The sequence below is a fragment of the Apostichopus japonicus genome, chromosome 16 (assembly GCF_037975245.1).
Source record: "Apostichopus japonicus isolate 1M-3 chromosome 16, ASM3797524v1, whole genome shotgun sequence".
Taxonomy (NCBI): Eukaryota; Metazoa; Echinodermata; class Holothuroidea; order Aspidochirotida; family Stichopodidae; genus Apostichopus; species Apostichopus japonicus.
Window position 1 is genome coordinate 27,498,440 of NC_092576.1, and position 13,139 is coordinate 27,511,578.

The 13,139-nt window shown below is 38.5% G+C and overlaps 1 protein-coding gene across 7 annotated transcripts in view; it reads right to left on the bottom strand.

Moving 5' to 3' along the window:
* The window catches only part of LOC139983757 (2-hydroxyacyl-CoA lyase 2-like), a 28,224-nt gene that overhangs the window by 2,311 nt on the left and 12,774 nt on the right, over positions 1-13,139 (bottom strand). For all 7 annotated transcript variants that reach the window (XM_071997527.1, XM_071997523.1, XM_071997521.1 and 4 more), the window contains 7 exons: positions 12,182-12,282; positions 9,844-9,953; positions 9,549-9,672; positions 7,187-7,281; positions 6,647-6,801; positions 5,168-5,305; positions 812-1,085 (listed from right to left, as the gene is read on the bottom strand). In XM_071997527.1, the coding sequence (XP_071853628.1) occupies positions 812-1,085; positions 5,168-5,305; positions 6,647-6,801; positions 7,187-7,281; positions 9,549-9,672; positions 9,844-9,953; positions 12,182-12,282 (997 nt within the window). The remainder of the gene's footprint in view (positions 1-811; positions 1,086-5,167; positions 5,306-6,646; positions 6,802-7,186; positions 7,282-9,548; positions 9,673-9,843; positions 9,954-12,181; positions 12,283-13,139) is intronic.

The following is a 13,139-nucleotide window of genomic DNA, read 5'->3' on the forward strand; positions in this document are numbered from 1 at the left end:
TAATTGTATAATACAGTGCTGGTGAAATTTACTTTACCACCTCACAAAGACTGCTATGTACGTAACGTTGAGTGGCTTGACTGGTCTGTTAACAAATTGTTGTTATCGGTAAATATTTTCAAAACTTGTGTCTTCTCTTTGACCAGCTGATCGGCATATCGACCACTGGCTATTTATCAAAATCCAAACTGAGGCTAAAGAAATGGGTTGTTTAGGGCAGATTAATGAATCGTCACAAGTAACAAGAAGTGGCTTTGTTGTGCCCAAAAAAAATGTTCAATATTGGTTTGCTGTTATCGGCAACGAGGCTAAATTTTACAAAAAGATACCGATACGCCATCAATGATGCAAATATCGTTGCATACCGACACAACACAATCATGGTTCTCATAGGCGTAGGGGGCGGGGGGACTGGGGGGGCTGCAGCCCCCCAACCAATCGGGCAATATGCTGTGAATTTTTTGGGCACCTACAGAAAGAAAAGTAATTTGCACTGTGTTTTTCAATGGTTAAACTTATATTATTATTATTATCATTATTATTGTAACGACTTCCCCAATAATTATAACCAATATGGAAGGGTAATAACAGGGCAAATGATTGTATGCTATTGGTGTGCGATGTTATAACTGATACATGCCCTAATGATATGCACATTAACATGATGAACACCAACCATTCTTCAAGGAAATCTCTACCTCCCCCCACTCCCCGCAAGTGTATGAATGATGAAATATCAATGTCTTTTTTCTCCTCCTGCCAAACTGTTTCAAAGACAAGACCAGGATGATAATATTGAGAGTGAACTCACCGTCAAGTCACAAGCCACCCTGGTGCTGAAGATCTTTTCTTGGTCTCGTAAGATCTGAGTCCAGCAGGCGTCGTTGCCAACCACTGCTATGACCGGTATCTTATGTCTACTGAAGGTGTCAAACTCGGCCACGCTGTACCCCAGGGTCCCGTCCCCGTAGATGATCCAGACCTCGCAGTCCGGTCGACACAACTTGGCACCGAGAGCGAAACCGCCACCTACTCCCAGAGTGCCAAAGGCTCCCGGGTCCAGCCACTTCAAGGGTCCACGGGGCCTAGAGGGAAAGAAGGTTAAACGATTTAGGGATACAAAGATTTAGGAATGAAGTAAAACAGAGAATATTATACAGATACTAAACCATTACAAACAGGATATCTATGATTGGCTGTTGCTATTGGTTATCGCTTGCGAGAAGATATGAACCCACGTATTATTTGCCGTTTTGTCACTCTGGCAAGCTATTGATGGAATCGAAGTAACAGAGTAACAATTTGTGGTTAATAATATGTGCATCCCTTGTGTTGGGAAAATAATAGATATCACTTTCATCAGCTCTGTTTGGACTAATGTTAAATAATGTAAGAAGGACAATCTTTATAGATTCACTGGCATAAAACACTCAAGACTGTATTGTTGAAGTAACAAGTATATATTTCACCATTCAAACCAAGGATGCGTGCATGCAGCTGTTTAATTCAGTTAGAGACGTTTTTATTAGACTGTTCACACCTCTCAACCCACCTCACCTCAAGAAACTACCCCATGTGAAGATGTTAACTGTACTACCAAATGTGTACACCTAAGTAGACTTGAATAAGCTGAAGTAAGTCCACCTCATCCCCACCTTCAAAGTACAGTAACTCCTCTAAGTGTTAACTGTTCTACCTATAACATCAAAGCAAATACTGTTGTGACAATGATTTAGTTGAGACACCACACCACACCCCACCCCACCACAACCCCTCCAACCTCAAGTAATTCAATATAACTATTTAAACTTCACTAACTGTGAATCAGACCAAACTAGACTTTACCAACCATACAGTAGAACTCTCTTTTCCTCTTAATAATTTCCTTCAACACAAGGATGTCAAGAACACACAACCACTGTGCCAACCAAACTAGACTTTACCGACCCTACACAAAACTGTTTCTACTGTTTATTTCCTCCTACCTGAGGATGTCACTTTATTTCCTCCTACTTGAGGATGTCACTTTATTTCCTCCTACCTGAGGATGTCACTTTATTTCCTCCTACCTGAGGATGTCACTTTATTTCCTCCTACCTAAGGATGTCACTTTATTTCCTCCTACCTAAGGATGTCACTTTCTCCTACCTGAGGATGTCACTTTATTTTCTCCTACCTGAGGATGTCACTTTATTTTCTCCTACCTGAGGATGTCACTTTATTTCCTCCTACCTAAGGATGTCACTTTATATCCTCCTACCTAAGGATGTCACTTTATATCCTCCTACCTAAGGATGTCACTTTATTTCCTCCTACCTGAGGATGTCACTTTATTTCCTCCTTCCTGAGGATGTCACTTTATTTCCTCCTACCTGGGGATGTCACTTTATCGCCTCCTACCTGAGGATGTCACTTTATATCCTCCTACATAAGGATGTCACTTTATTTCCTCCTTCCTGAGGATGTCACTTTATTTCCTCCTACCTGAGGATGTCACTTTATATCCTCCTACCTAAGGATGTCACTTTATATCCTCCTACCTAAGGATGTCACTTTATTTCCTCCTTCCTGAGGATGTCACTTTATTTCCTCCTACCTGAGGATGTCACTTTATATCCTCCTACCTAAGAATGTCACTTTATATCCTCCTACCTATGGATGTCACTTTATTTCCTCCTACCTGAGGATGTCACTTTATTTCCTCCTACCTGAGGATGTCACTTTATTTCCTCCTACCTGAGGATGTCACTTTATATCCTCCTACCTAAGGATGTCACTTTATTTCCTCCTACCTGAGGATGTCACTTTATATCCTCCTACCTGAGGATGTCACTTTATTTCCTCCTACCTATGGATGTCACTTTATATCCTCCTACCTGAGGATGTCACTTTATATCCTCCTACCTGAGGATGTCACTTTATTTCCTCCTACCTGAGGATGTCACTTTATTTCCTCCTACCTGAGGATGTCACTTTATTTCCTCCTACCTGAGGATGTCACTTTATTTCCTCCTACCTGAGGATGTCACTTTATTTCCTCCTACCTGAGGATGTCACTTTATTTCCTCCTACCTGAGGATGTCACTTTATTTCCTCCTACCTGAGGATGTCACTTTATTTCCTCCTACCTGAGGATGTCACTTTATTTCCTCCTACCTGAGGATGTCACTTTATATCCTCCTACCTGAGGATGTCACTTTATTTCCTCCTACCTGAGGATGTCACTTTATTTCCTCCTACCTGAGGATGTCACTTTATATCCTCCTACCTGAGGATGTCACTTTATATCCTCCTACCTGAGGATGTCACTTTATTTCCTCCTACCTGAGGATGTCACTTTATATCCTGCTACCTGAGGATGTCACTTTATAACCTCCTACCTAAGGATGTCACTTTATTTCCTCCTACCTGAAGATGTCACTTTATATCCTCCTACCTAAGGATGTCACTTTATTTCCTCCTACCTGAGGATGTCACTTTATATCCTCCTACCTGAGGATGTCACTTTATTTCCTCTTACCTGAGGATGTCACTTTATTTCCTCCTACCTAAGAATGTCACTTTATATCCTCCTACCTGAGGATGTCACTTTATTTCCTCCTACCTGAGGATGTCACTTTATATCCTCCTACCTGAGGATGTCACTTTATTTCCTCCTACCTGAGGATGTCACTTTATATCCTGCTACCTGAGGATGTCACTTTATAACCTCCTACCTAAGGATGTCACTTTATATCCTCCTACCTGAAGATGTCACTTTATATCCTCCTACCTAAGGATGTCACTTTATTTCCTCCTACCTGAGGATGTCACTTTATATCCTCCTACCTGAGGATGTCACTTTATTTCCTCCTACCTGAGGATGTCACTTTATTTCCTCCTACCTGAGGATGTCACTTTATATCCTCCTACCTGAGGATGTCACTTTATTTCCTCCTACCTGAGGATGTCACTTTATTTCCTCCTACCTGAGGATGTCACTTTATATCCTCCTACCTGAGGATGTCACTTTATTTCCTCCTACCTGAGGATGTCACTTTATTTCCTCCTACCTGAGGATGTCACTTTATTTCCTCCTACCTGAGGATGTCACTTTATTTCCTCCTACCTGAGGATGTCACTTTATTTCCTCCTACCTGAGGATGTCACTTTATTTCCTCCTACCTGAGGATGTCACTTTATTTCCTCCTACCTGAGGATGTCACTTTATTTCCTCCTACCTAAGGATGTCACTTTCTCCTACCTGAGGATGTCACTTTATTTTCTCCTACCTGAGGATGTCACTTTATTTTCTCCTACCTGAGGATGTCACCTTATTTCCTCCTACCTAAGGATGTCACTTTATATCCTCCTACCTAAGGATGTCACTTTATATCCTCCTACCTAAGGATGTCACTTTATTTCCTCCTACCTGAGGATGTCACCTTATTTCCTCCTTCCTGAGGATGTCACTTTATTTCCTCCTACCTGAGGATGTCACTTTATCGCCGCCTACCTGAGGATGTCACTTTATATCCTCCTACCTGAGGATGTCACTTTATTTCCTCCTTCCTGAGGATGTCACTTTATTTCCTCCTACCTGAGGATGTCACTTTATATCCTCCTACCTAAGGATGTCACTTTATATCCTCCTACCTAAGGATGTCACTTTATTTCCTCCTACCTATGGATGTCACTTTATATCCTCCTACCTGAGGATGTCACTTTATTTCCTCCTACCTATGGATGTCACTTTATATCCTCCTACCTGAGGATGTCACTTTATTTCCTCCTACGTGAGGATGTCACTTTATTTCCTCCCACCTAAGGATGCCACTTTATTTCCTCCTACCTGAGGATGTCACTTTATTTCCTCCTACGTGAGGATGTCACTTTATTTCCTCCTACCTGAGGATGTCACTTTATTTCCTCCTACCTGAGGATGTCACTTTATTTCCTCCTACCTGAGGATGTCACTTTATTTCCTCCTACCTGAGGATGTCACTTTATTTCCATCTACCTGAGGATGTCACTTTATTTCCTCCTACGTGAGGATGTCACTTTATTTCCTCCTACCTGAGGATGTCACTTTATTTCCTCCTTCCTGAGGATGTCACTTTATTTTCTCCTACCTGAGGATGTCACTTTATTTCCTCCTACCTGAGGATGTCACTTTATTTCCTCCTACCTGAGGATGTAAGCTGCGCTGCCTACAAAGTCCCCTCCGTCAGCTACTATGATGCTCTCCTCGTCCATCGCCTCCTCCACCTGGTAGAGGACCTTAAGAGGATTCAGGAAATGATTCACTTTATCTTCAGCTTTCTTCCTGGAATATTAAAACCAAAATACAGCGATTAACGCTTAAATACGCTAAAAAGTCATCAGGCGCGTAGCCAAGGGGGGGGGGGGATGGGGTGACTCCCCCTTGAGCATTTTTTTTTGTAAGTTTTTATGATATCCCTAGTAATTTCAAACTAGAAAATGCTTAGATGCAACTTGCAAGGCCTGGGAAGTGCCATTTTCAGCGATCTGGGAGGCATTTTCGGCCCAAATTTTCTTGTTTGATTCGCGCCAACTCATGGTGGTGACACGCTTAGATATTGCCCAATGCTGAATCTACGGTTCCGATAATTTGACTACAGGTTCGCCCCTCCCTTGGCAAATTCCTTGCTAAGCGCCTGAAAGTCATCTCCTACTGGATGGTAGGGCGGTGCACTGTAAGTTCACAATGCTAAAGGGAACAAATGTCCTTCTGAAAGGACCATGATACCAACAAACTCTATGATTTTTGCTATGTGGTTTAGTTCTACCCTTCATCTCGGTGCTTTCGTTGATGGATTCATCAGCTTCCACTAGATCGACGCAGATTTTGACGTGGATTTATAACTTGTCAAGTTGAGAATGTGACAAAAGATTAAAAGGAAGAAACCAGTAATTGTGGTTGATAATGAATTGTGAAAAGTGATTCAGATTACAAATATTTCCGTTTCAACTTTTTTTATCTTTGGGATGTTTATATTCAATTTGTATCGCTGTATTAATTGGTACTGTAGTTGCAGTGTGCAAAAAGTAATATGAACACAATATAACCTCCATTTACTTTTCATTATTTTATAAATGGCAAAACTACACTGGAGACTGCATGTTTAAGGCTAGCTTCATTCATACCGACCACATGGTCTTGTCAACACATTCCCATATCTCTCAAAACAGGCAAAACTTTCAAGACAGGCAAAATCAAATTTATATCAAATTTGTATCAACCTTTGAGATCTTGTGAACACATTCAGCCCATTATTACATCATTATATATGTCACAGTTAAGTATCTCTTTTAGTATCATTTAGTTCATTTTGGTAATTTTAAAACTCATATTTCTTTTCAACGATAAAAGTTTGAAAAGAGACCTAGGCTCTGACTCGACACTGAACTGAGGAAAAAGTAAAACAGAAGGAAAATACCCAAGAAAGCTGCTGGACATGCAGGCTACCAAAACTTGAATCACACTTAACAACTCCATTCCCCCCCCCCTCTGACCCCCACCCTTTCATTGAGGCTGTGACCATATGATCATGGTGGTAGCAAGCCAAGGAAAGTCCTGCAACAGAAGTGAGAGAGTTCCTCTGTGTCTTGGAGCAATTTCAGATATTTTACGGAGTTGACTTACAAGTTCAACGTTTCCTTCTCTTCGTCTCTGGCCTTCAACGATTGTATCCACTCACTGCTACAGTTGAATCCTGTTAGACCCTTGGATACCTCCAGCAAGAAGGAACCTACATCAGCCTGAACTGCCAGGGCTGGTCTCCACATGACACCGGCATTCTGAACAACAATAATAACAACAGAAATTAAGATCAATTAAAATTAGACAATTGATTAGAAATTAGAAAATTAATATATTAAGAATGAGTTAAGGAAACTGGTAGATTGGCCACAAGAGAGCCAGTTGGGACAATTTCTTCATGCTAATATATAGATAGAAACATGAATATTCATACTATATATCTATGTCTCTGAATATGCATAGAGAGTCCTCTAAAACGTAATGAATATGTATATACTTACAAGAAGAAGTTGACTCTTGTTTCTGTTGACAGCTATGATCTTGGATCGTTTACTGCGTTAAACACACACATGAATAAATATATCTATGTCTCTGAATATGCATAGAGAGTCCTCTAAATGTAATGAATATGTATATACTTACAAGAAGAAGTTGACTCTTGTTTCTGTTGACAGCTATGATCTTGGACCGCTTACTGAGCACTTGACCGTAGTTAAGTCTGAAGTCGGGAACAGCACCTGGGAAGTGGGAGACATTTCAAAAAAGGGGGTTGAATGCCTTGGAAGCACAGCACATAAGTGAACCACTGGTGGAAGGGTTCTCAAATTCATCACAGATAGGGTCTCATTGGGGGTGCGTGCAGTGCGAGAATGTTACCAGTTAATAGGCTGGGGTAGATAGGTGTGCATAGGTACAGGTCGGTGAGGGGTGAAGTAAGTCAGAGTAGATACCAATCACTTCACCCAACTGCAGTCATTTTGCTGGTGATTTCTCTGACCGGAATCTGGTCGTCGAATAGTCCGTTTCCGAATTACCTCAGCAGGAAGAATTTTACAAGGTTCTCCCTATCGTATTACTCTTGATATTCAGAGGTTGGCAAATGCCTTGTCGAAACAATGCAAACACGTCTCATGAGAAATCAGATTTAAAAAAAACAAGAGAGAAATGCCAAAAGGGTTTTTCAAGAAAAATGTTGAAAAGGAAAGATGACAACCTGACGATAATTTGCATATTGTATCTACAAGTGATCTGATTTGTTACTGATATACTGATATATACCATTAAACAGTAAACCTTCAAGAATGTTGTAAGTGTACAGGTTTTATATTACAACTCCTGCTACAGTCTTAAAATAAGGAAACTTTCAATATCATCTCCAAACCAGCACTTTTGTATGTAGTATATTTTAAGGCACATTTTATATGTAGTATATTATAAGGCACATTTTATATGTAGCATATTTTAAGGCACATTTTGTATGTAGCATATTTAAATGCACATTTTGCATGTAGCATATTGTAATGCACATTTTGTATAGCATATTGTAATGCACATTTTGTATGTAGCATATTGTAATGCACATTTTGTATGTAGCATATTGTAATGCACATTTTGTATGTAGAATTTGTAATGCACATTTTGTATGTAGTATATATTGTAATGCACATTTTGTATGTAGCATTTTGTAATGCACAGTTTGAATGAAGCATTTTGTAATGCACATTTTGTATGTAGTATATTTTAACGCACATTTTGTATGTAGTATATTGTAATGCACATTTTGTAAGTAGTATATTGTAATGCACATTTTATATGTAGCATATTGTAATGCACATTTTGTATGTAGTACATTTTAATGCACCTTTTGTATGTAGTATATTTTAAGGCACATATTAAATGCAGCATATTTTAATGCACATTTTGTATGTAGCATATTTCAATGCACATATTAAATGCAGAATAATTTAATGCACATTTTGTATGTAGCATATTGTATTGCACATTTGGTATGTATCATATTGTAATGCACAATTTGTATGTAGTATATTGTAATGCACATTTTGTATGCAGCATTTTGTAATGCAAATTTTGTATGTAGTATATTGTAATCAAATTTTGTATGTAGTACATTTTAATGCACATTTTGTAGGTAGTATATTTTAATGCACATTTTGTATGTAGTACATTTTAATGCACAATTTGTATTTTGTATGAAGCATATTTTAATGCACATATTAAATGCAGCATATTTTAATGCACATTGTATATGTATCATATTGTATTGCACATTTGGTATGTATCATATTGTAATGCACAATTTGTATGTAGTATATTGTAATGCACATTTTATATTCAGCATATTGTAACACACATTTTGTATGTAGTACATTTTAATGCACATTTTGTATGTTGCATATTGTTATGCACATGCAATTTATTTTATATATAATTTGTATGTACCATATTGCATATTGTTATGCACATGCAATTTATTTTATATATAATTTGTATGTACCATATTGTATTGCACATTTTGTATGTATCATATTGTATTGCACATTTGGTATGTATCATATTGTAATGCACAATTTGTATGTAGTATATTTTAATGCACATTTTGTATGTAGCATATTGTTACTGTATGCACATGCAATATATTTTATATATTTTGTATGTATCATATTGTATTGCACATTTCATATGTATTATATTTTATTGCACATTTTGTATGTAGCATATTGAAAACTGGTTGTTGTCCCTCACTTTTCAAGACTACAAAATTTTGCACTGATGGTCAGGAAGCAATGACAAGTTTTTAAGGCTCCAACAACATGCAATTCGACATACAAAAACCCAAAATTAAGTTGCACTAAACCTCAACGTCGCAATTTTGGCCCAATTTTCAAGGTCATATTTTCTCCAAAGAACAAGAGTCGAATCCAAGAGGTGACATGCCGAGAGATACTGAAGATTTGATGATTTGAAAAATGAAAAGTCTACTCACCGGCTAAAATAACCACATCTGCTTCTTTCAAAGCGTCCCTCCTTCTCTGACGGATATGTAGAGGACTGTTCCTTCCCAGCATGCCTCTGGTCATTCCGCCCAAGAAGCATGGTATACCCATTGCCTGTTAAGGATTCAAATGTTGAATGTTAATTTTTAGGGGGCGATGCTGCACAGAGTAAATACCAAATAAAAAATAATAACACTTTCTCAATTTTTTTCTCCAAAATTGTTTCTCCCATTTTTGGTGACATTGCATGCGTGTTAACACACGTGTGTGAAAAATGAACGTCACCTCTAGTGCTTTCCTGAGCTCGTCGACTGGAGTTGGAGGTAAGGTGGCTTGACTACCGAGGATGATAAGAGGTTTCTTCGCACGACTGACTAATTCTACAGCTTGCTGTACTGTAAAGATAGAAAAAGGAAATGAGTATGTGAATGTCTATAGTTCAACACTCTGATTTATCCTAACTTTATATATCAATACTACTGACTGACTAATTCTACAGCTTGCTGTACTGTAAAGATAGGGAAAGAAATGAGTATGTGAATGTCTATAGTTCAACACTCTGATTTATCCTAACTTTATATATCAATACTACTGACTGACTAATTCTACAGCTTGCTGTACTGTAAAGATAGGAAAAGAAATGAGTATGTGAATGTCTATAGTTCAACACTCTGATTTATCCTAACTTTATATATCAATACTACTGACTGACTAATTCTACAGCTTGCTGTACTGTAAAGATAGGGAAAGAAATGAGTATGTGAAAGTCTATAGTCCAACACTCTGATTTATCCTAACTCTATATATCAATACTACTGACTGACTAATTCTACAGCTTGCTGTACTGTAAAGATAGGGAAAGAAATGAGTTTGTGAAAGTCTATAGTCAAACCCTCTGATTTATCCTAACTCTATATATCAATACTACTGACTGACTAATTCTACAGCTTGCTGTACTGTAAAGATAGGGAAAGAAATGAGTATGTGAAAGTCTATAGTCCAACACTCTGATTTATCCTAACTCTATATATCAATACTACTGACTGACTAATTCTACAGCTTGCTGTACTGTAAAGATAGGGAAAGAAATGAGTTTGTGAAAGTCTATAGTCAAACCCTCTGATTTATCCTAACTCTATATATCAATACTACTGACTAATTCTACAGCTTGCTGTACAGTAAAGATAGGGAAAGAAATGAGTATGTGAAAGTCTAGAGTCCAACCCTCTGATTTATCCTAACTCTATATATCAATACTACTGACTGACTAATTCTACAGCTTGCTGTACTGTAAAGATAGGGAAAGAAATGAGTTTGTGAAAGTCTATAGTCAAACCTTCTGATTTATCCTAACTCTATATATCAATACTACTGACTGACTAATTCTACAGCTTGCTGTACTGTAAAGATAGGGAAAGAAATGAGTATGTGAATGTCTATAGTCCAACCCTCTGATTTATCCTAACTCTATATATCAATACTACTGACTGACTAATTCTACAGCTTGCTGTACTGTAAAGATAGGGAAAGAAATGAGTATGTGAATGTCTATAGTCCAACCCTCTGATTTATCCTAACTCTATATCAATACTACTGACTGACTAATTCTACAGCTTGCTGTACTGTAAAGATAGGGAAAGAAATGAGTATGTGAATGTCTATAGTCCAACCCTCTGATTTATCCTAACTCTATATATCAATACTACTTTAAAAGGTCGATATTTTTGGGCTCTGCTAATATATTTTCCAGAGACTTGGTTTATCGGCAGAAGCAAGAGGAAAGTGCTCGCTTGGAGCGAGGCCAGTGAATAAATTAATTCCTGCCATATCTGAATAACTCTAGGACTTCTCTGAATTTGCAAGATAAGGTAATATATCAAAGAAGGCATCTAAAAACAAGCTGATGTCGCCCTCAACTTTGATGTCGCCCTCAACTTATAATACAAGCCCTTCTCAGCTTAGCCAATTCGGCTTAATACCACAGCGTCTGTACCCATCATAAAGCATTGTTCGATACAGGTGTCAAAAAGGTTTCGAACCTCTAGGCATACAATCAGTGTCCATAGCCTAGCCTGGTTAGGGTGTCCACATATAAAGTGGAAGGCCCGGGTTCGAATCCCGGTGGAGGCTGGAAGGTTTTTCCACTGTTCTGGATTTTCCAACTAATTACAATTGCAACTATATATATATATATACATATCTATATTTATCCTCTGATTAATCGCATTAACAGCTCCTTAAGCTGTAAGATAAGCCTTAACAGTGGGGTTATTCACAACTGGAAAACTACATTTTGTTGCAATCTAAGAACACCGATAAACATGTCAGCTTGATCAAGGGCACCATACAAACAAAAGTAGTTCACATCAAACGTTGGAAAGAGCCAACAGTACCCTCAGAGGTTAAAAAGCTGGCATCCACTACTTTAAAATTTCAAAGCCCCCCCTGCAACCCCCTCCCTCCCCATACCCCTTCCACACCCTGATTTCTACCTTGAGATATCATGGCAGATCAGTGTTATGATAATTAATAGAAAATAAAAATTAGAAAATAAACCCAGTTGAAAAGATTTAGTGACTTGTTTAAGGTGCAAAATTCGACTTTGGAGAAGTGTCGGCTTTACCTTGGCCCGATGAAGCCATTGGTCTCTTGACAGGCAGAGGACCGTACTCCCTCAGTTCGAAACCGCCGGCGAATATGTTACCTACTAGAGACATAGTGTACCTGGAAGAGGAATAGATAAAAAAAAATGTAAAATGTCAGTATTTTGGAGCACTTTTTAATATAATTATGCTGTGTAAAAGTGTACGTGGTTTTGTCAATGCCTATCACTGACTGCCAAAACACCTGTGTAAAGTGTGCATGGTTTGTTAATGCCTATCACTGACTAAACACCTGTGTAAAGTTTGCATGGTTTTGTTAATGCCTATCACTGACTACCAAACACCTGTGTAAAGTTTGCATGGTTTTGTCAATGCCTATCATTGACTACCAAAACACCTGTGTAAAGTTTGCATAGTTTTGTTAATGCCTAACACTGACTACCAAAACACCGATGTAAAGTGTGAGTGGTTTTGTTTAAATGCCTATCATTGACTACCGAAACACCTGTGTAAAGTGTGCGTGGTTTTGTCAATGCCTATCACTGACTGCCAAAACACCCGTGTAAAGTGTGCATGGTTTTGTTTAAATGCCTATCACTGACTACCGAAACACCTGTGTAAAGTGTGAGTGGTTTTGTTAATGCCTATCACCGACTCCCAAAACACCTGTGTAAAGTGTGCGTGGTTTTGTCAATGCCTATCATTGACAACCAAAACACCTGTGTAAAGTGTGAGTGGTTTTGTCAATGCCTATCATTGACTACCAAAACACCTGTGTAAAGTGTGAGTGGTTTTGTTAATGCCTATCATTGACAACCAAAACACCTGTGTAAAGTGTGAGTGGTTTTGTCAATGCCTAACACTGACTACCAAAACACCTGTGTAAAGTGTGAGTGGTTTTGTCAATGCCTATCACTGACTGCCAAAACACCCGTGTAAAGTGTGCATGGTTTTGTCAATGCCTATCATTGACTACCA